This window comes from Coregonus lavaretus (assembly GCF_964263955.1).
Source record: "Coregonus lavaretus genome assembly, chromosome: 26".
NCBI classification, from domain to species: Eukaryota; Metazoa; Chordata; class Actinopteri; order Salmoniformes; family Salmonidae; genus Coregonus; species Coregonus lavaretus.
Window position 1 is genome coordinate 44,492,891 of NC_140013.1, and position 16,797 is coordinate 44,509,687.

At 42.0% G+C, this 16,797-nt stretch overlaps 1 protein-coding gene across 1 annotated transcript in view; it reads right to left on the minus strand.

The window, feature by feature from the left end:
• cntn5 (contactin 5) overlaps positions 1 to 16,797 on the minus strand; it is a gene marked incomplete at both ends in the record, with an annotated part of 260,961 nt that overhangs the window by 151,010 nt on the left and 93,154 nt on the right. The window contains one exon of the mRNA XM_084143274.1: positions 4,626 to 4,721. Within this exon, the coding sequence (XP_083999400.1) occupies positions 4,626 to 4,721 (96 nt within the window). The remainder of the gene's footprint in view (positions 1 to 4,625; positions 4,722 to 16,797) is intronic.

Sequence of the window (16,797 nt, forward strand, 5' to 3'; positions counted from 1 at the left end):
CTTCACAGAAGCATATTCCTCCTAATCAGAAACTAAAACAGAACAACTCCCCATACGGAGACAAACTATTTAAATTAATAACCTGTTTCACATCCCACTGCGTCCAAATTGAATCCTCCTACAACACAACACAAATATTGAAATATAATTGAACCTCTACGTTTGTTTTATGTTCTCTGTATAACGTCTTAATTTATCCTCACTTTCATAACACCTCTAAATAGTATTACTCATTAAAGGGGCAATCTGCAGTTCAAACAACAACAAAGCATACACCCCACTACTGTTTTGATAGAAGAGGGATGGGGGGGGATGGGGCTGAAGAAATTTAACCACTCTCAAATTCGTAGATAGACTATGGATACCGACTTACCATCTACGTATTGTATAAGATAAAAATTATACATTTAACCATGTTTTGAGGCTATACACTCTGTTTACAATTATATAGTTTACAATGGAGTAAACGAACCTTATATTTTGGGTTCTGATGGGGTACGACAGCTGAACTAAACTCATGAGGCATACAGTAAGTTATATTCTTCAAGAATCAACGGCTATATATCCTTAATTTAAAAGTCTAAAAATGGGTGTATTAATCACAGATTGACATTTAAAAAAAGCTTGCAAATATTAAATTTAATCACCCAATCAAAAAACTATTCTGTCGTCACCTTCACATTAAAGGCTAAATATTAATTCACTCAATCAAAACACTCCTGCTACAGCCGCTGTAACACGAGGCACTCAAGCCTTTTAGTCCTTCCCACAATCCTACTCCATTTCTATAGTCCTGTTCTGTGTCCCAAGTAGAACATTATTCCCTATATATTGCCTATGGGCCCTGGTCAAATGTAGTGCACTACCAAGGCAATAGGGTTCCATTTAGAACGCAGTTCTGAGGGAGTCAAAGGGTTCTAACGGACTTGACATCATAGAAAATCAGTATTGGCATTTTGCTGATCTCATTTCACAACCTGGCAGGCCAACGTGTGATGTTAATTTCATGTCAATCAAACTCATCGGTCGACGTTCTTTCACACAGAACATTGGCTAGCTAGTGCTGCTCTGAAAAAGTGATGTAATAATTTTTTGTTTTTACACCAAACATTGAGTCAGAAATGAATACACCATGGCTATTACACAGAGAGCGATAGAGAGCGACAGAGGAAATGGAAAACAGTCGGAAAACCTATTGCACAGAGAGCGACAGAGAGCGACAGAGGAAATAGAAAACCTACTGCACCAGCTGAACAGTCAGAGCCATCAAGGAGAAGTCTTTAGCTCTATAGGCTTAGACAGCGACTTATTCATCAGGGAATACTGTGTTGTGACTTTTTCTCTCTCAGTGAACATCTGTGCAGTGGCTGATTTCTACCCTCTCCCCAGTCCCACCATGAAATGCAATCTGGCATGGAGGCATGGAGGAAGGAGAAGAGGAGAGGAGAGGAGAGGAGAGGAGAGGAGAGGAGAGGAGAGGAGAGGAGAGGAGAGGAGAGGAGAGGAGAGGAGAGGAGAGGAGAGGAGAGGAGAGGAGAGGAGAGGAGAGGAGAGGAGAGGAGAGGAGAGGAGAGGAGAGGAGAGGAGGAGAGAGGAGAGAGGAGAGAGGAGAGGAGAGGAGAGGAGAGGAGAGGAGAGGAGAGGAGAGGAGAGGAGAGGAGAGGGGAGAGGAGAGGAGAGGAGAGGAGAGGAGAGGAGAGGAGAGGAGAGGAGAGGAGAGGAGAGGAGAGGAGAGGAGAGGAGAGGAGAGGAGAGGAGAGGAGAGGAGAGGAGAGGAGAGGAGAGGAGAGGAGCTAGGTTAACATGATGAATGATAGCTAACATTAAAGAAGAAAGAGTATATGTTTTCACTTCCCACTTTACCATGTACACAGCTAGAATAATACAGGTATTTCTAAAATGGTATTTCTCCACTCTATACAGGTATGTGTGTGTGTGTGTGTGTGTGTGTGTGTGTGTGTGTGTGTGTGTGTGTGTGTGTGTGTGTGTGTGTGTGTGTGTGTGTGTGTGTGTGTGTGTGTGTGTGTGTGTGTGTGTGTGTGTGTGTAAATATACTATATTCCCAGCTCTCATGGAGTAGGTGAAAGGGTAAATCAATGTTAACCAAAGTGAGTTGTAGTGTAATACAGTACTGTATGATGATGAAGAGATGACATGGCAGCGTCCCAAATGGTACCCTGTTCCCTTTATAGGGCGCTACTTTAGACCTGAGCCCTGCTCTGGTTAAAGGTAGTGCACTTTTTAGAGCATAGGGTGACATTTGGGACGCACTTTGGTCTGTGCTGCAGAGGGCTGAGCTCAGCAGGAATACTCCTTCTGTTGTTTAGCCTCATCTAGCTCCGTCTCAACTGGCACGGTATTCCCTAGATAGTCCACTACTGTTGACCAGGGTTCTATGGGCCGATTTATGTCAGCCATGAGTTTATCAAATTGAAAAACAATAAAGACATGGTTTTTAAAGGGGCAATCTGCGGTTCAAACAATAACACTGTTAAGGTAAACAGCTGAGGGATGAGCCTGGAGAAATGTAACCACTCTCAAATTCATAGACAGCGCTATGGATGCAAGGACTGACCATCCATGATACCAACATTATAGTTTTAACCATGTTTTGAGGATATACAGTGTTTGTTTACAATTGCGTTGTTTACAAACATTGAAGTAAAACAAGCTTATATTTGGGGTTCTGACGGGGTACGAGAGTTGAACTAAGGTCATGAGGCATTTATAAGTTATATTATTCATGAATCAATGGGTATAGTTAATTAATTAAAACGTTCAAAAATGGATGTAGCAATTGCGCTGAAAATTGAATTAGCATAATAAAACAATCCCCGTTAAAATCCATTTGTTTAAGCTAGAGATTTAAGTGTTATTTAAAGTGTAAGATGTATTTATTTAAGTTTAAGCTGTTTAAGCTAGAGATGAAGTCGGTATTGCCGATGTGTCAACTTCTGTCTGTAGCGTCCGAGCGGTTTGGGCTACAAACAAATATTTCCCCACTATCGAAATGTGAGACTCTCACAAACACGTTTGCGACGCCCACAAGCCGCAGAAGACTCTTCTGAAGGTAACCCGGTATACACTGAGTTTACAAAATATTAAGAACACCTTCCTAATATTGAGTTTCAACCCCCCCCCCCCCCCTTTATACCTACAGGGTTCCCCCCCCCCTCCTTTTGCCCTCACAACAGCCTTAATTCATCGTGGCATGGACTCTACAAGGTGTTGAAAGCATTCCACAGGGATACTGGCCCATGTTGACTCCAATGCTTCCCACAGTTGTGTCAAGTTGACTGGATGTCCTTTGGGTGGTGGACCATTCTTGATACACACGGCAAACTGTTGAGCGTGAAAAACCCAGCAGTGTTGCAGTTCTGGACTCAAACCGGTGCGCCTGGAACCTAATACCATACCCCGTTCAAAGGAACTTTAATATTTTGTCTTGCCCATTCACCCTCTGAATGGCACACATACACAATCCATGTCTCAATTGTCTCCAGACTTAGAAATCCTTCTTTAACCTGACTCCTCCCCTTCATCTACACTGACTGAAGTGGATTGAACAAGTAACATCAATAAGGGATCATAGCTTTCACCTGGATTCACCTGGTCAGTCTGTCATGGAAAAAGCAGGTGTTCTTAATGTTTTGTACACTCAGTGCATATGGAAGTACTTTAGTGCAATTGTTTATTTTTTACATTCAGTCAAAATTATTTCCTGATTTCTTTTATCTCTCAGAACAAATTTCCTTTAGATGTATTTTGTGACTATCAGTTTTTCCATGTTATTCATGGTGTTTCTATGGGCTAATCACAATATGGCCAAATGCAATGTTTCATCATCATTTTTGTATATATATATATATATATATATATATATATACAAAAATGATGATGAAACATTGCATTTGGCCATATTGTGATTAGCCCATAGAAACACCATGAATATATATATAGGCCCCCTGTAGCTCAGTTGGTAGAGCATGGCGCTTGCAACGCCAGGGTTGTGGGTTCGATTCCCACGGGGAGCCAGTATGAAAAATTTATGCACTCACTAACTGTAAGTCGCTCTGCATAAGAGCTTCTGCTAAATGACTAAAATGTATATATATATTTTTTTATACCTACAGGGTTCCTAAAATTCCAAATCAAATAGCTAAATGATCCTTGGTATGACCGTCTTATAGCTTAGTAGAACCCAGCCCCGGGGATTTTAAGGTGCAGCTCATGTTTCCACAGTCTCAGTTACGGTACAGTCAGAGAAGGGAAAAAGCAATGCAATACTGAACTCCTATTGGTTTATTTATTTAATCCGTTTTGATATTGTGGTCAATACAATAAGTTCCAATAGAAAAAAGGATGCCTATAAAGTACTGATACAGAGATAGTATTGATACAGAGATAGTATTGATACAGAGATATTATTGATACAGAGATAGTATTGATACAGAGATAGTATTGATACAGAGATAGTATTGATATTGTAACAATACACATGCACTCATTTTCCTGTTTAGCCCTAATAGGTGTGCTAGATATGATGAGATTGGGAAATATTACTTGGAGAATGAGGTGTAGGGGCACACATGAGGAGGGTTAGGGGTTAGGGGTTAGGGTCTTACCTGGTGAATGAGGGGGTGGAGTACACATGAGCACCACTCCTTGTCCTTCCCTTACAGACACGCCTCCTCTCGTCCTCCAACTGAAGGCCCCCAGATCTGCCCCAGGACACAACAACAATATTAACACAGTTACCAGGACACAACAACAATATTAACACAGTTACCAGGACACAACAACAATATTAACACAGTTACCAGGACACAACAACAATATTAACACAGTTAGCGCATCGATGTCCCCACAGTCACAGTTATTTACAACACTATTCTACACAGTTAAATATGTGGTATCATACAACCGGGGTGAGTTTCCCAAATTCTGCCGCTTGTTGTAACGAGGTGCGTTATGTTGTTGTAACGAGGTGCGTTATGTTGTTGTATCGAGGTGCGTTATGTTGTTGTAACGAGGTGCGTTATGTTGTTGTAACGAGGTGCGTTATGTTGTTGTAACAAGGTGCGTTATGTTGTTGTAACAAGGTGCGTTATGTTGTTGTAACGAGGTGCGTTATGTTGTTGTAACGAGGTGCGTTATGTTGTTGTAACGAGGTGCGTCATGTTGTTGTAACGAGGTGAGTTATGTTGTTGTAACAAGGTGCGTTATGTTGTTGTAACGAGGTGCGTTATGTTGTTGTAACAAGGTGCGTTATGTTGTTGTAACAAGGTGCGTTATGTTGTTGTAACGAGGTGCGTTATGTTGTTGTAACGAGGTGCGTTATGTTGTTGTAACGAGGTGCGTTATGTTGTTGTAACGAGGTGTGTTATGTTGTTGTAACGAGGTGCGTTATGTTGTTGTAACGAGGTGCGTTATGTTGTTGTAACGAGGTGCGTTATGTTGTTGTAACGAGGTGCGTTATGTTGTTGTAACGAGGTGCGTTATGTTGTTGTAACAAGGTGCGTTATGTTGTTGTAACGAGGTGCGTTATGTTGTTGTATCGAGGTGCGTTATGTTGTTGTAACGAGGTGCGTTATGTTGTTGTAACGAGGTGCGTTATGTTGTTGTAACAAGGTGCGTTATGTTGTTGTAACAAGGTGCGTTATGTTGTTGTAACGAGGTGCGTTATGTTGTTGTAACAAGGTGCGTTATGTTGTTGTAACGAGGTGCGTTATGTTGTTGTAACGAGGTGCGTTATGTTGTTGTAACAAGGTGCGTTATGTTGTTGTAACGAGGTGCGTTATGTTGTTGTAACGAGGTGCGTTATGTTGTTGTAACGAGGTGCGTTATGTTGTTGTAACGAGGTGCGTTATGTTGTTGTAACAAGGTGCGTTATGTTGTTGTAACAAGGTGCGTTATGTTGTTGTAACAAGGTGCGTTATGTTGTTGTAACGAGGTGCGTTATGTTGTTGTAACGAGGTGCGTTATGTTGTTGTAACGAGGTGCGTCATGTTGTTGTAACGAGGTGAGTTATGTTGTTGTAACAAGGTGCGTTATGTTGTTGTAACGAGGTGCGTTATGTTGTTGTAACAAGGTGCGTTATGTTGTTGTAACGAGGTGCGTTATGTTGTTGTAACGAGGTGCGTTATGTTGTTGTAACGAGGTGCGTTATGTTGTTGTAACGAGGTGTGTTATGTTGTTGTAACGAGGTGCGTTATGTTGTTGTAACGAGGTGCGTCATGTTGTTGTAACGAGGTGAGTTATGTTGTTGTAACAAGGTGCGTTATGTTGTTGTAACGAGGTGCGTTATGTTGTTGTAACAAGGTGCGTTATGTTGTTGTAACAAGGTGCGTTATGTTGTTGTAACGAGGTGCGTTATGTTGTTGTAACGAGGTGCGTTATGTTGTTGTAACGAGGTGCGTTATGTTGTTGTAACGAGGTGTGTTATGTTGTTGTAACGAGGTGCGTTATGTTGTTGTAACGAGGTGCGTTATGTTGTTGTAACAAGGTGCGTTATGTTGTTGTAACAAGGTGCGTTATGTTGTTGTAACGAGGTGCGTTATGTTGTTGTAACGAGGTGCGTTATGTTGTTGTAACGAGGTGCGTTATGTTGTTGTAACAAGGTGCGTTATGTTGTTGTAACGAGGTGCGTTATGTTGTTGTAACAAGGTGCGTTATGTTGTTGTAACAAGGTGCGTTATGTTGTTGTAACGAGGTGCGTTATGTTGTTGTAACGAGGTGCGTTATGTTGTTGTAACAAGGTGCGTTATGTTGTTGTAACAAGGTGCGTTATGTTGTTGTAACGAGGTGCGTTATGTTGTTGTAACGAGGTGCGTTATGTTGTTGTAACGAGGTGCGTCATGTTGTTGTAACGAGGTGAGTTATGTTGTTGTAACAAGGTGCGTTATGTTGTTGTAACGAGGTGCGTTATGTTGTTGTAACAAGGTGCGTTATGTTGTTGTAACAAGGTGCGTTATGTTGTTGTAACGAGGTGCGTTATGTTGTTGTAACGAGGTGCGTTATGTTGTTGTAACGAGGTGCGTTATGTTGTTGTAACGAGGTGTGTTATGTTGTTGTAACGAGGTGCGTTATGTTGTTGTAACGAGGTGCGTTATGTTGTTGTAACGAGGTGCGTTATGTTGTTGTAACGAGGTGCGTTATGTTGTTGTAACGAGGTGCGTTATGTTGTTGTAACAAGGTGCGTTATGTTGTTGTAACGAGGTGCGTTATGTTGTTGTATCGAGGTGCGTTATGTTGTTGTAACGAGGTGCGTTATGTTGTTGTAACGAGGTGCGTTATGTTGTTGTAACAAGGTGCGTTATGTTGTTGTAACAAGGTGCGTTATGTTGTTGTAACGAGGTGCGTTATGTTGTTGTAACAAGGTGCGTTATGTTGTTGTAACGAGGTGCGTTATGTTGTTGTAACGAGGTGCGTTATGTTGTTGTAACAAGGTGCGTTATGTTGTTGTAACGAGGTGCGTTATGTTGTTGTAACGAGGTGCGTTATGTTGTTGTAACGAGGTGCGTTATGTTGTTGTAACGAGGTGCGTTATGTTGTTGTAACAAGGTGCGTTATGTTGTTGTAACAAGGTGCGTTATGTTGTTGTAACAAGGTGCGTTATGTTGTTGTAACGAGGTGCGTTATGTTGTTGTAACGAGGTGCGTTATGTTGTTGTAACGAGGTGCGTCATGTTGTTGTAACGAGGTGAGTTATGTTGTTGTAACAAGGTGCGTTATGTTGTTGTAACGAGGTGCGTTATGTTGTTGTAACAAGGTGCGTTATGTTGTTGTAACGAGGTGCGTTATGTTGTTGTAACGAGGTGCGTTATGTTGTTGTAACGAGGTGCGTTATGTTGTTGTAACGAGGTGTGTTATGTTGTTGTAACGAGGTGCGTTATGTTGTTGTAACGAGGTGCGTTATGTTGTTGTAACGAGGTGCGTTATGTTGTTGTAACGAGGTGCGTTATGTTGTTGTAACGAGGTGCGTTATGTTGTTGTAACGAGGTGCGTTATGTTGTTGTAACGAGGTGCGTTATGTTGTTGTAACAAGGTGCGTTATGTTGTTGTAACGAGGTGCGTTATTTTGTTGTAACGAGGTGCGTTATGTTGTTGTAACGAGGTGCGTTATGTTGTTGTAACGAGGTGCGTTATGTTGTTGTAACAAGGTGCGTTATGTTGTTGTAACGAGGTGCGTTATGTTGTTGTAACGAGGTGCGTTATGTTGTTGTAACGAGGTGCGTTATGTTGTTGTAACGAGGTGCGTCATGTTGTTGTAACGAGTTGCGTTATGTTGTTGTAACGAGGTGCGTTATGTTGTTGTAACAAGGTGCGTTATGTTGTTGTAACGAGGTGCGTTATGTTGTTGTAACGAGGTGCGTTATGTTGTTGTAACGAGGTGCGTTATGTTGTTGTAACGAGGTGCGTTATGTTGTTGTAACGAGTTGCGTTATGTTGTTGTAACGAGGTGCGTTATGTTGTTGTAACAAGGTGCGTTATGTTGTTGTAACGAGGTGCGTTATGTTGTTGTAACGAGGTGCGTTATGTTGTTGTAACGAGGTGCGTTATGTCTCTCGGCAACCCAGTCGTACAGCTGCCAGACACGAATCATTTTTAAATCAATGTCTAACAATCTATCATCTGTGCGTGAACCAACAAAATTAGCCAAATTCCCCAGTTTGCCATTCTACTGTGTGTCTGGCCTGGGTCATCAACAACCCATTATAGGGACACACCCCTGGTTAGTCTATACAAGATCTGTTGACTCAGGTCAGAGATCAATTCAACATATTGATTGATGCTTAGAGTAGACACCATTCCATTGGCTCTCTGCTTCCTTGTGTGTGTCTCAAATGACACCCTATACAGGGAATAGGGTGCCTATACAGGGAATAGGGTGCCTATACAGGGAATAGGGTGCCTATACAGGGAATAGGGTGCCTATACAGAGAATTAGAGCTGTAACTCTTGTCCCCAGGGCTGACAGACACTCAACACAGACACAAGGGCCATCTAGGAGCCATCCAGGGGCCATCTAGGGGCCATCCAGGGGCCATCCAGGGGCCATCTAGGGGCCATCCAGGGGCCATCTAGGGGCCATCCAGGGGCCATCCAGGGGCCATCCAGGGGCCATCTAGGGGCCATCTAGGGGCCTTCCAGGGGCCATCCAGGCCATAGCTACTGTACAGTATAGAATATATTACATATAGAATATAGAATTACATATAAAATAAATTACATATTACATATAGGATCCAGGCTCTGTCGTAGCCGGCCATGACCGGGAGACCCATGGGGCGGCGCACAATTGGCCCAGCGTCGTCCAGGGTAGGGGAGGGAATGGCCGGCAGGGGATGTAGCTCAGTTGGTAGAGCATGGCGTTTGCAACGCCAGGGTTGTGGGTTCGATTCCCATGGGGGGCCAGTATGAAGAAATTAAAAAATAATAATGTATGCACTCACTAACTGTAAATCGCTCTGGATAAGAGCGTCTGCTAAATGACTAAAATGTAAATGTAAACATATAGAATATAGAATTACATATAAAATATATAGAAATCATTGAATATAGTTTAATAGGTTCTCTGTGCTGTCCAGTATATATTCTACAACCAAGAGGCCTCAGGACAATGTGTGTGGCCCTTTGTTATATGGATGTCTAAGGACGGTCCTTGAATATAGGGATGTCTAAGGACGGTCCTTGAATATAGGGATGTCTAAGGACAGTCCTTGAATATTGGGATGTCTAAGGACGGTCCTTGAATATAGGGATGTCTAAGGACAGTCCTTGAATATTGGGATGTCTAAGGACGGTCCTTGAATATTGGGATGTCTAAGGACGGTCCTTGTAATTCACGTACCTCAGAACGACCAGCACTGCTAACAGCATTGTTGAACTCTTATACAATACACACGCCTAACTGAAAACACAAACAACATATCTACATTGTCGTATCGAGTAAATGCTGGCAATTATTGCTGATAAACAAAGGAGTACGCTCATACTGAACCTTTGATCATAAGTTTATTCGTATCATAAGCTTTCAGCATGATTTACAGGCGTCATGAGACCCGGAGAGCAGTGTCCTCGAATTGTAATGGCTGCTCTGACTTCTCCTTCCTCCAGCATATACTTATAAACAATGCAAAAAGATGGGTGGCTCCCTCTTTCGTCCAATCACCAGTCTCCCCTGGGGCGTCACCCCACAAACGGCTACTTTTGAACTAACATAAACAGTTTTTCAGTTCCACATGAAAAAACATTAACAAAGACATAATCCTAATACACTACAACATCTTGCCACAAGAAACACTGTATCACTTTCAGTTGGTTGCCTCTTTGAGGGCTTTGATTTTCAGAAAACAAAGACAGATCAATATGTAGATTGATAGTTTCTACATAAAGCTACGATGACATCATGTATAAGGACACAAGACATGGCTCCTCTACTCAAGTGACCAATCACATTACCATTCTGCAATCTGTGTAGACTGCGTCCCAAATCGCACCCTATTCCACAGGGCTCCGGTTAAATGTAGTGCACTATTTAGGAAAGAGGGTGCCATTTAGGATTCTCCCTAGTCTACAGTTCAGTGGCACTCTGCCATTTATGGACCCACATCCAAGTGAGGCAGGTTTTTCTACCTCAACATGTAAATTGCTTGTAAAGGTCGATTTTATCTATGCTTGAAGAGACAGGCTTGAGTCTGTGTTCTTTCTGTAAACTCAGCCTTCACATGAGACATAACAACAAGCTACGTCTCATCATCTCATGGAAATTAAGTTGTGATGATGTTTGAGTTTCATGTCAAACATCAAGACGCAATTTAACTGAATTCTGATTTTCATAGTTATTCTACCAAGCAGAGAGAATATAACTTACATTTCTCTGAGTTTAAGACAATTACAATACCTAACTTGGGCCTTACCCTTTCAAAGCTTAGTACCAGCTTGTTTAATTTCCACAAAAACCTGGGTTACAGTGCTGTGAAAAAGTATTTGCCCCCTTCCTAATTTTCTCTAATTTTGCATATGTTTGATACTGAATGTTATCAGATCTTCAACCAAAACCTAATATTAGATCAAGGGAACCTGAGATTACAAATAACACAATTAAATATGAGATGGGTCCCATTATGTCTGGTGAAAACCAAACACTGCATTCCACAGTAAGAACATCATACCAAAGGTCAAGCATGGTGGTGGTGGTGTGATGGTTTGGGGATGCTTTGCTGCCTCAGGACCTGGACGACTTGCCTTAATAGAAGGAACCATGAATTCTGCTCTGTATCAGAGAATTCTACAGGAGAATGTCAGACCATCCGTCTGTGAGCTGAAGCTGAAGCGCAGCTGGGTCATGCAGCAAGACAATGATCCAAAACACACAATTGAGTCTACATGGAAATGGTTAAAAAGCAACACATCTGAAGTTTTGTAATGGCCTAGTCAAAGTCTAGACCTAAACACGATTGAGATGTTGTGGCAGGACTTGAAACGAGCCGTTCATGCTTGAAAACCCACAAATGTCGCTGAGTTAAAGCAGTTCTGCATGGAAGAGTGGGCCACAATTCCTCCACAGCGACGTGAGAGACTGATCAACAACTACAGGAAGTGTTTGGTTGGAGTTATTGCAGCTAAAGGTGGCACAACCAGTTATTTAGTGTAAAGGGGCAAGTACTTTTTCACACAGGGGAGTTGGGTGTTGCATAACTTTGTTAATAAAATAAATATAATAAGTATCATTTTTGGGGGTTTATTTTTTAAATTCAGGTTCCCTTTATCTAATATTAGGTTTTGGTTGAAGATCTGATAACATTCAGTATCAAAAACATGCACAAATAGAGAAAATCAGAAAGGGGGCAAATACTTTTTCACAGCGCTGTATATTCACCAGGCACCAAACAGAGGGAAACGGACTATAACAGGGAGGGATTACTGACGTGTCCAATATGAAACGCTTGTTGTCCGCTTTCTGTTGTAAAACATTTTGCTACGTTTTGCACTAATGAAGACGACCCTGATGACGGGTGAGACTAGCTCTTTAATCCCAACAGCCATCACTTGGTACCTGAGTGTTTACAACGCTACTGGAAGTGTTAGGGGATTATGCCTTACAGTGATATACTGTGCTGTGATTAGAGACCTGGGTCCGCGGCCCAAAATAACACCCGATTCCCCATATAGTGCAACAGTAGCGCACTAGCTTTGACCAGGACCCAGTGCACTAAATATGGAATAGGGTGCCATGTAGGATTGTATTTGTTTCTGCAGTTCAGACATATTAAGGAAAAATCAAGATGAAATGTAGTCTACTGCAGAATGCAGTCACCTCCCTGTCGACTGTGTTTCTGCTAACAAGTGTCACACTACATTTGATCTAAAACAAATGATCATAGTGGCTTCAGGCAGAACATAAGTACACTGTAGCATTTGAAGGATGAATCCATCTTCACCAGAGGTAGTATTTCATAGTAAACCATAATGAATGTAGCTCAATAATATTATGGCTGCCCTCAGTGGCGGCTCCTGAAAAAATTCTCAGGAGGGGCAATTTTTCTGATGATTTAGGTGACCTACACACATTTTAAAAAAGATATGTCCAGCAACAACATGAAGACAGGGGCAGCATATAAGTAAATACCAGAAGCATTTATTGACTGATCTGGGGAGATGGATTCCAGTTTCTGTGACAGATTATAAATAATCTCTGATGCCTTTGTTATATTAGCTTTTGGTTGAATGTACTGTTGTAGTAAATATATAATGTTATAGCTTGGTCTGACTAAAATCTTGTGCATGACCCATTTTGTGTTGGGCGTTTGTTTTCAATCAATGCTGTTCCTATCCTATAACAATGGACAAAAGAGTCCTATCTTGTCAGCCTTGTCAGCAGGTGGCCAAGGACAACACCCACGCCATAGGTCTCTCAGTTCTTCCAACTCACGAGTTCTTGCTCTGAGGACACACACACACACACACACACACACACATCATCACTGATAACACACACACACACACACACACATCATCACTGTTAAACACACACACACACACACACAAAAATCCCCTCTCTTTAGGCTGAACATTTGAAGACAGAGAACCCGACTCAGAGCCAATGCAACAGTGGAGGGGACCTCGCTCAACTCATCAGGACCAATCAGAAGATCAGAACTACTAGATTCAACCTACATCATTTATTGTATAAAATGTCTGCACACAATGTTTTCGGGGCTCTCTTCTCCCTAAGAGTTTGACGAACGAGTCCGTGCACGCGATTCCAGATATCTTTACCTCTGAATAAACTGCCTTTATTATACCATATCCACCCTGTCCAAAGTCTCTACTTGGTCTCAGTTCTCCAGTAAACTTGTGATTATCAACACAGTACACAACGGTAACAAACAATTGGGGGAACTCACGGGGCAGATAGTAAGGTTGCAGTGACACAGAAAGCAGTTCAATGTCGGGGTACAGAGTCGCTCTCTTACCAGGATCGCGGTCCGCTCTGACCAGGGTGAAGCCGGCCGGCTCCACTTCTCTGTCCGGGACTCTGTCATCCAGCCAAGTCTCCCAGCTGTATTGGATTCCGCTGCCAGCAGCGTTTTCATTATTTAGTCCGTTCGTAGCGGGTATGTACACGATCAACAAGATCAGTCCAAAACCGACCACTGGAAATCCATGGTTGGCAGAATGTTTGTAAACTAAGTCTACAAATTAAAAACATAAAATAACGCCACACTGCAGGTCGCAACAGAGACGCTGCTAGCTGCTATTCTCTTAGTTACGTTCATGGTTACGTCACGTATGACGAAAGCGCGTAAGTGCAAGCCCACAGACACCCATAGAGAATGTATTGAAAGCTTTGAAATTTGAAAAAAATAGATTTTACATGACAGGCTATGAGAGACTTCTGGGCGATTTTCAACTTGACTGAAATCGCCCCAAAAACGGGCGGGGCCATTTGAAGCACGACTTTAGCCTGATTTGACATTTAGTGGCAGTCAGATCAGATTACAACACTGATAACTACTGTTGCCGTGATATAATTGATTAGAAAAAAAATCCCTTCCTTTTCCCGTTTGGCAGTGCGTCGCCCATATCGCCCTATTGAACAGGCCGTCCCTGGCTGCCCTCCACATATAGCCTATTCAACTGAGTTAGTCAATCATCATAGCTGAGAAAATGACAACTTAGTTAGTCAATCACATATTTAGTTATGTAGGATAAGATGTGGCTAAGCTTCAATTATAGTATTTCACAGTCCTCATCCTGTGATCATTTCAAACGTGTTCACTTTAGATTTTCCTACAGATTTACACCCAGCAGGACAAGGCTAAATGAATGCCAGTACTTATTACAAAATAGGAGTCTGAACTGTACTTCAGATTAGGTGACCACAGAATGTAACCACCCTGTCTGTTCTGAATGTAACACCCTGAATGTACCACCCTGTATGTTCTGAATGTAACACCCTGAATGTAACACCCTGAATGTAACCCCCTGTATGTTCTGAATGTAACACCCTGAATGTAACCCCCTGAATGTAACACTCTGAATGTAACACGCTGAATGTAACACTCTGAATGTAACACTCTGAATGTAACCCCCTGAATGTAACACTCTGAATGTAACCCCCTGAATGTAACACTCTGAATGTAACCCCCTGAATGTAACACTCTGAATGTAACACCCTGAATGTAACACTCTGAATGTAACACTCTGAATGTAACCCCCTGAATGTAACACTCTGAATGTAACCCCCTGAATGTAACACTCTGAATGTAACCCCCTGTATGTTCTGAATGTAACACCCTGAATGTAACACCCTGAATGTAACACTCTGAATGTTCTGAATGTAACCCTCTGAATGTAACACTCTGAATGTAACACCCTGAATGTAACCCCCTGAATGTAACACTCTGAATGTAACCCCCTGTATGTTCTGAATGTAACACCCTGAATGTAACACTCTGAATGTAACACCCTGAATGTAACACTCTGAATGTAACACTCTGAATGTAACCCCCTGAATGTAACACTCTGAATGTAACCCCCTGAATGTAACACTCTGAATGTAACCCCCTGAATGTAACACTCTGAATGTAACACCCTGAATGTAACACTCTGAATGTAACACTCTGAATGTAACCCCCTGAATGTAACACTCTGAATGTAACCCCCTGAATGTAACACTCTGAATGTAACCCCCTGTATGTTCTGAATGTAACACCCTGAATGTAACACCCTGAATGTAACACTCTGAATGTTCTGAATGTAACCCTCTGAATGTAACACTCTGAATGTAACACCCTGAATGTAACCCCCTGAATGTAACACTCTGAATGTAACCCCCTGTATGTTCTGAATGTAACACCCTGAATGTAACACTCTGAATGTAACACCCTGAATGTAACCCCCTGAATGTAACACCCTGAATGTAACCCCCTGAATGTAACCCCCTGAATGTAACACCCTGAATGTAACACCCTGAATGTAACCCCCTGAATGTAACACCCTGAATGTAACACCCTGAATGTAACACCCTGAATGTAACACCCTGAATGTAACACCCTGAATATAACCCCCTGAATGTAACACTCTGAATGTAACACCCTGAATGTAACACCCTGAATGTAACCCCCTGAATGTAACACTCTGAATGTAACACCCTGAATGTAACACCCTGAATGTTCTGAATGTAACAACCCTGTATGTTCTGAATGTACCAACCTGTATGTTCTGAATGTAACACCCTGTATGTTCTGAATGTAACACCCTGTATGCTCTGAATGTAACCCCCTGTATGTTCTGAATGTACCACCCTGTATGTTCTGAATGTAACACTCTGAATGTAACACCCTGTCTGTTCTGAATGTAACACTCTGAATGTAACTCCCTGTATGTTCTGAATTTAACCCCCTGTATATTCTAAATGTAACACCCCGAATGTAACACTCTGAATGTAACCCCCTGTATGTTCTGAATGTAACACTCTGAATGTAACACCCTGTATGTTCTGAATGTACCACCCTGAATGTACCACCCTGAATGTAACACCCTGAATGTAACACTCTGAATGTAACACTCTGAATGTAACACCCTGAATGTAACACCCTGAATGTAACACCCTGTATGTTTCTGAATGTACCACCCTGAATGTAACACTCTGAATGTAACACTCTGAATGTAACACCCTGAATGTACCACCCTGAATGTACCACCCTGAATGTACCACCCTGAATGTAACTCCCTGAATGTAACACTCTGAATGTAACACTCTGAATGTAACACCCTGAATGTAACACTCTGAATGTAACACTCTGAATGTAACACCCTGAATGTAACACTCTGAATGTAACACTCTGAATGTAACCCCCTGAATGTAACCCCCTGAATGTAACACTCTGAATGTATCACCCTGTCTGTTCTGAATGTAACACCCTGAATGTAACACTCTGAATGTAACACCCTGTATGTTCTGAATGTAACACCCTGAATGTAACACTCTGAATGTAACACCCTGTATGTTCTGAATGTAACCCCCTGAATGTAACACCCTGAATGTAACCCCCTGAATGTAACACTCTGAATGTAACACCCTGAATGTAACACTCTGAAAGTAACACTCTGAATGTAACACCCTGAATGTAACACCCTGCATGTTCTGAATGTACCACCCTGTATGTTCTGAATGTAACACCCTGAATGTAACACCCTGTATGTTCTGAATGTAACCCCCTGTATGTTTATGAATGTAACACCCTGTATGTTCTGAATGTAACCCCCTGTATGTTCTGAATGTAAC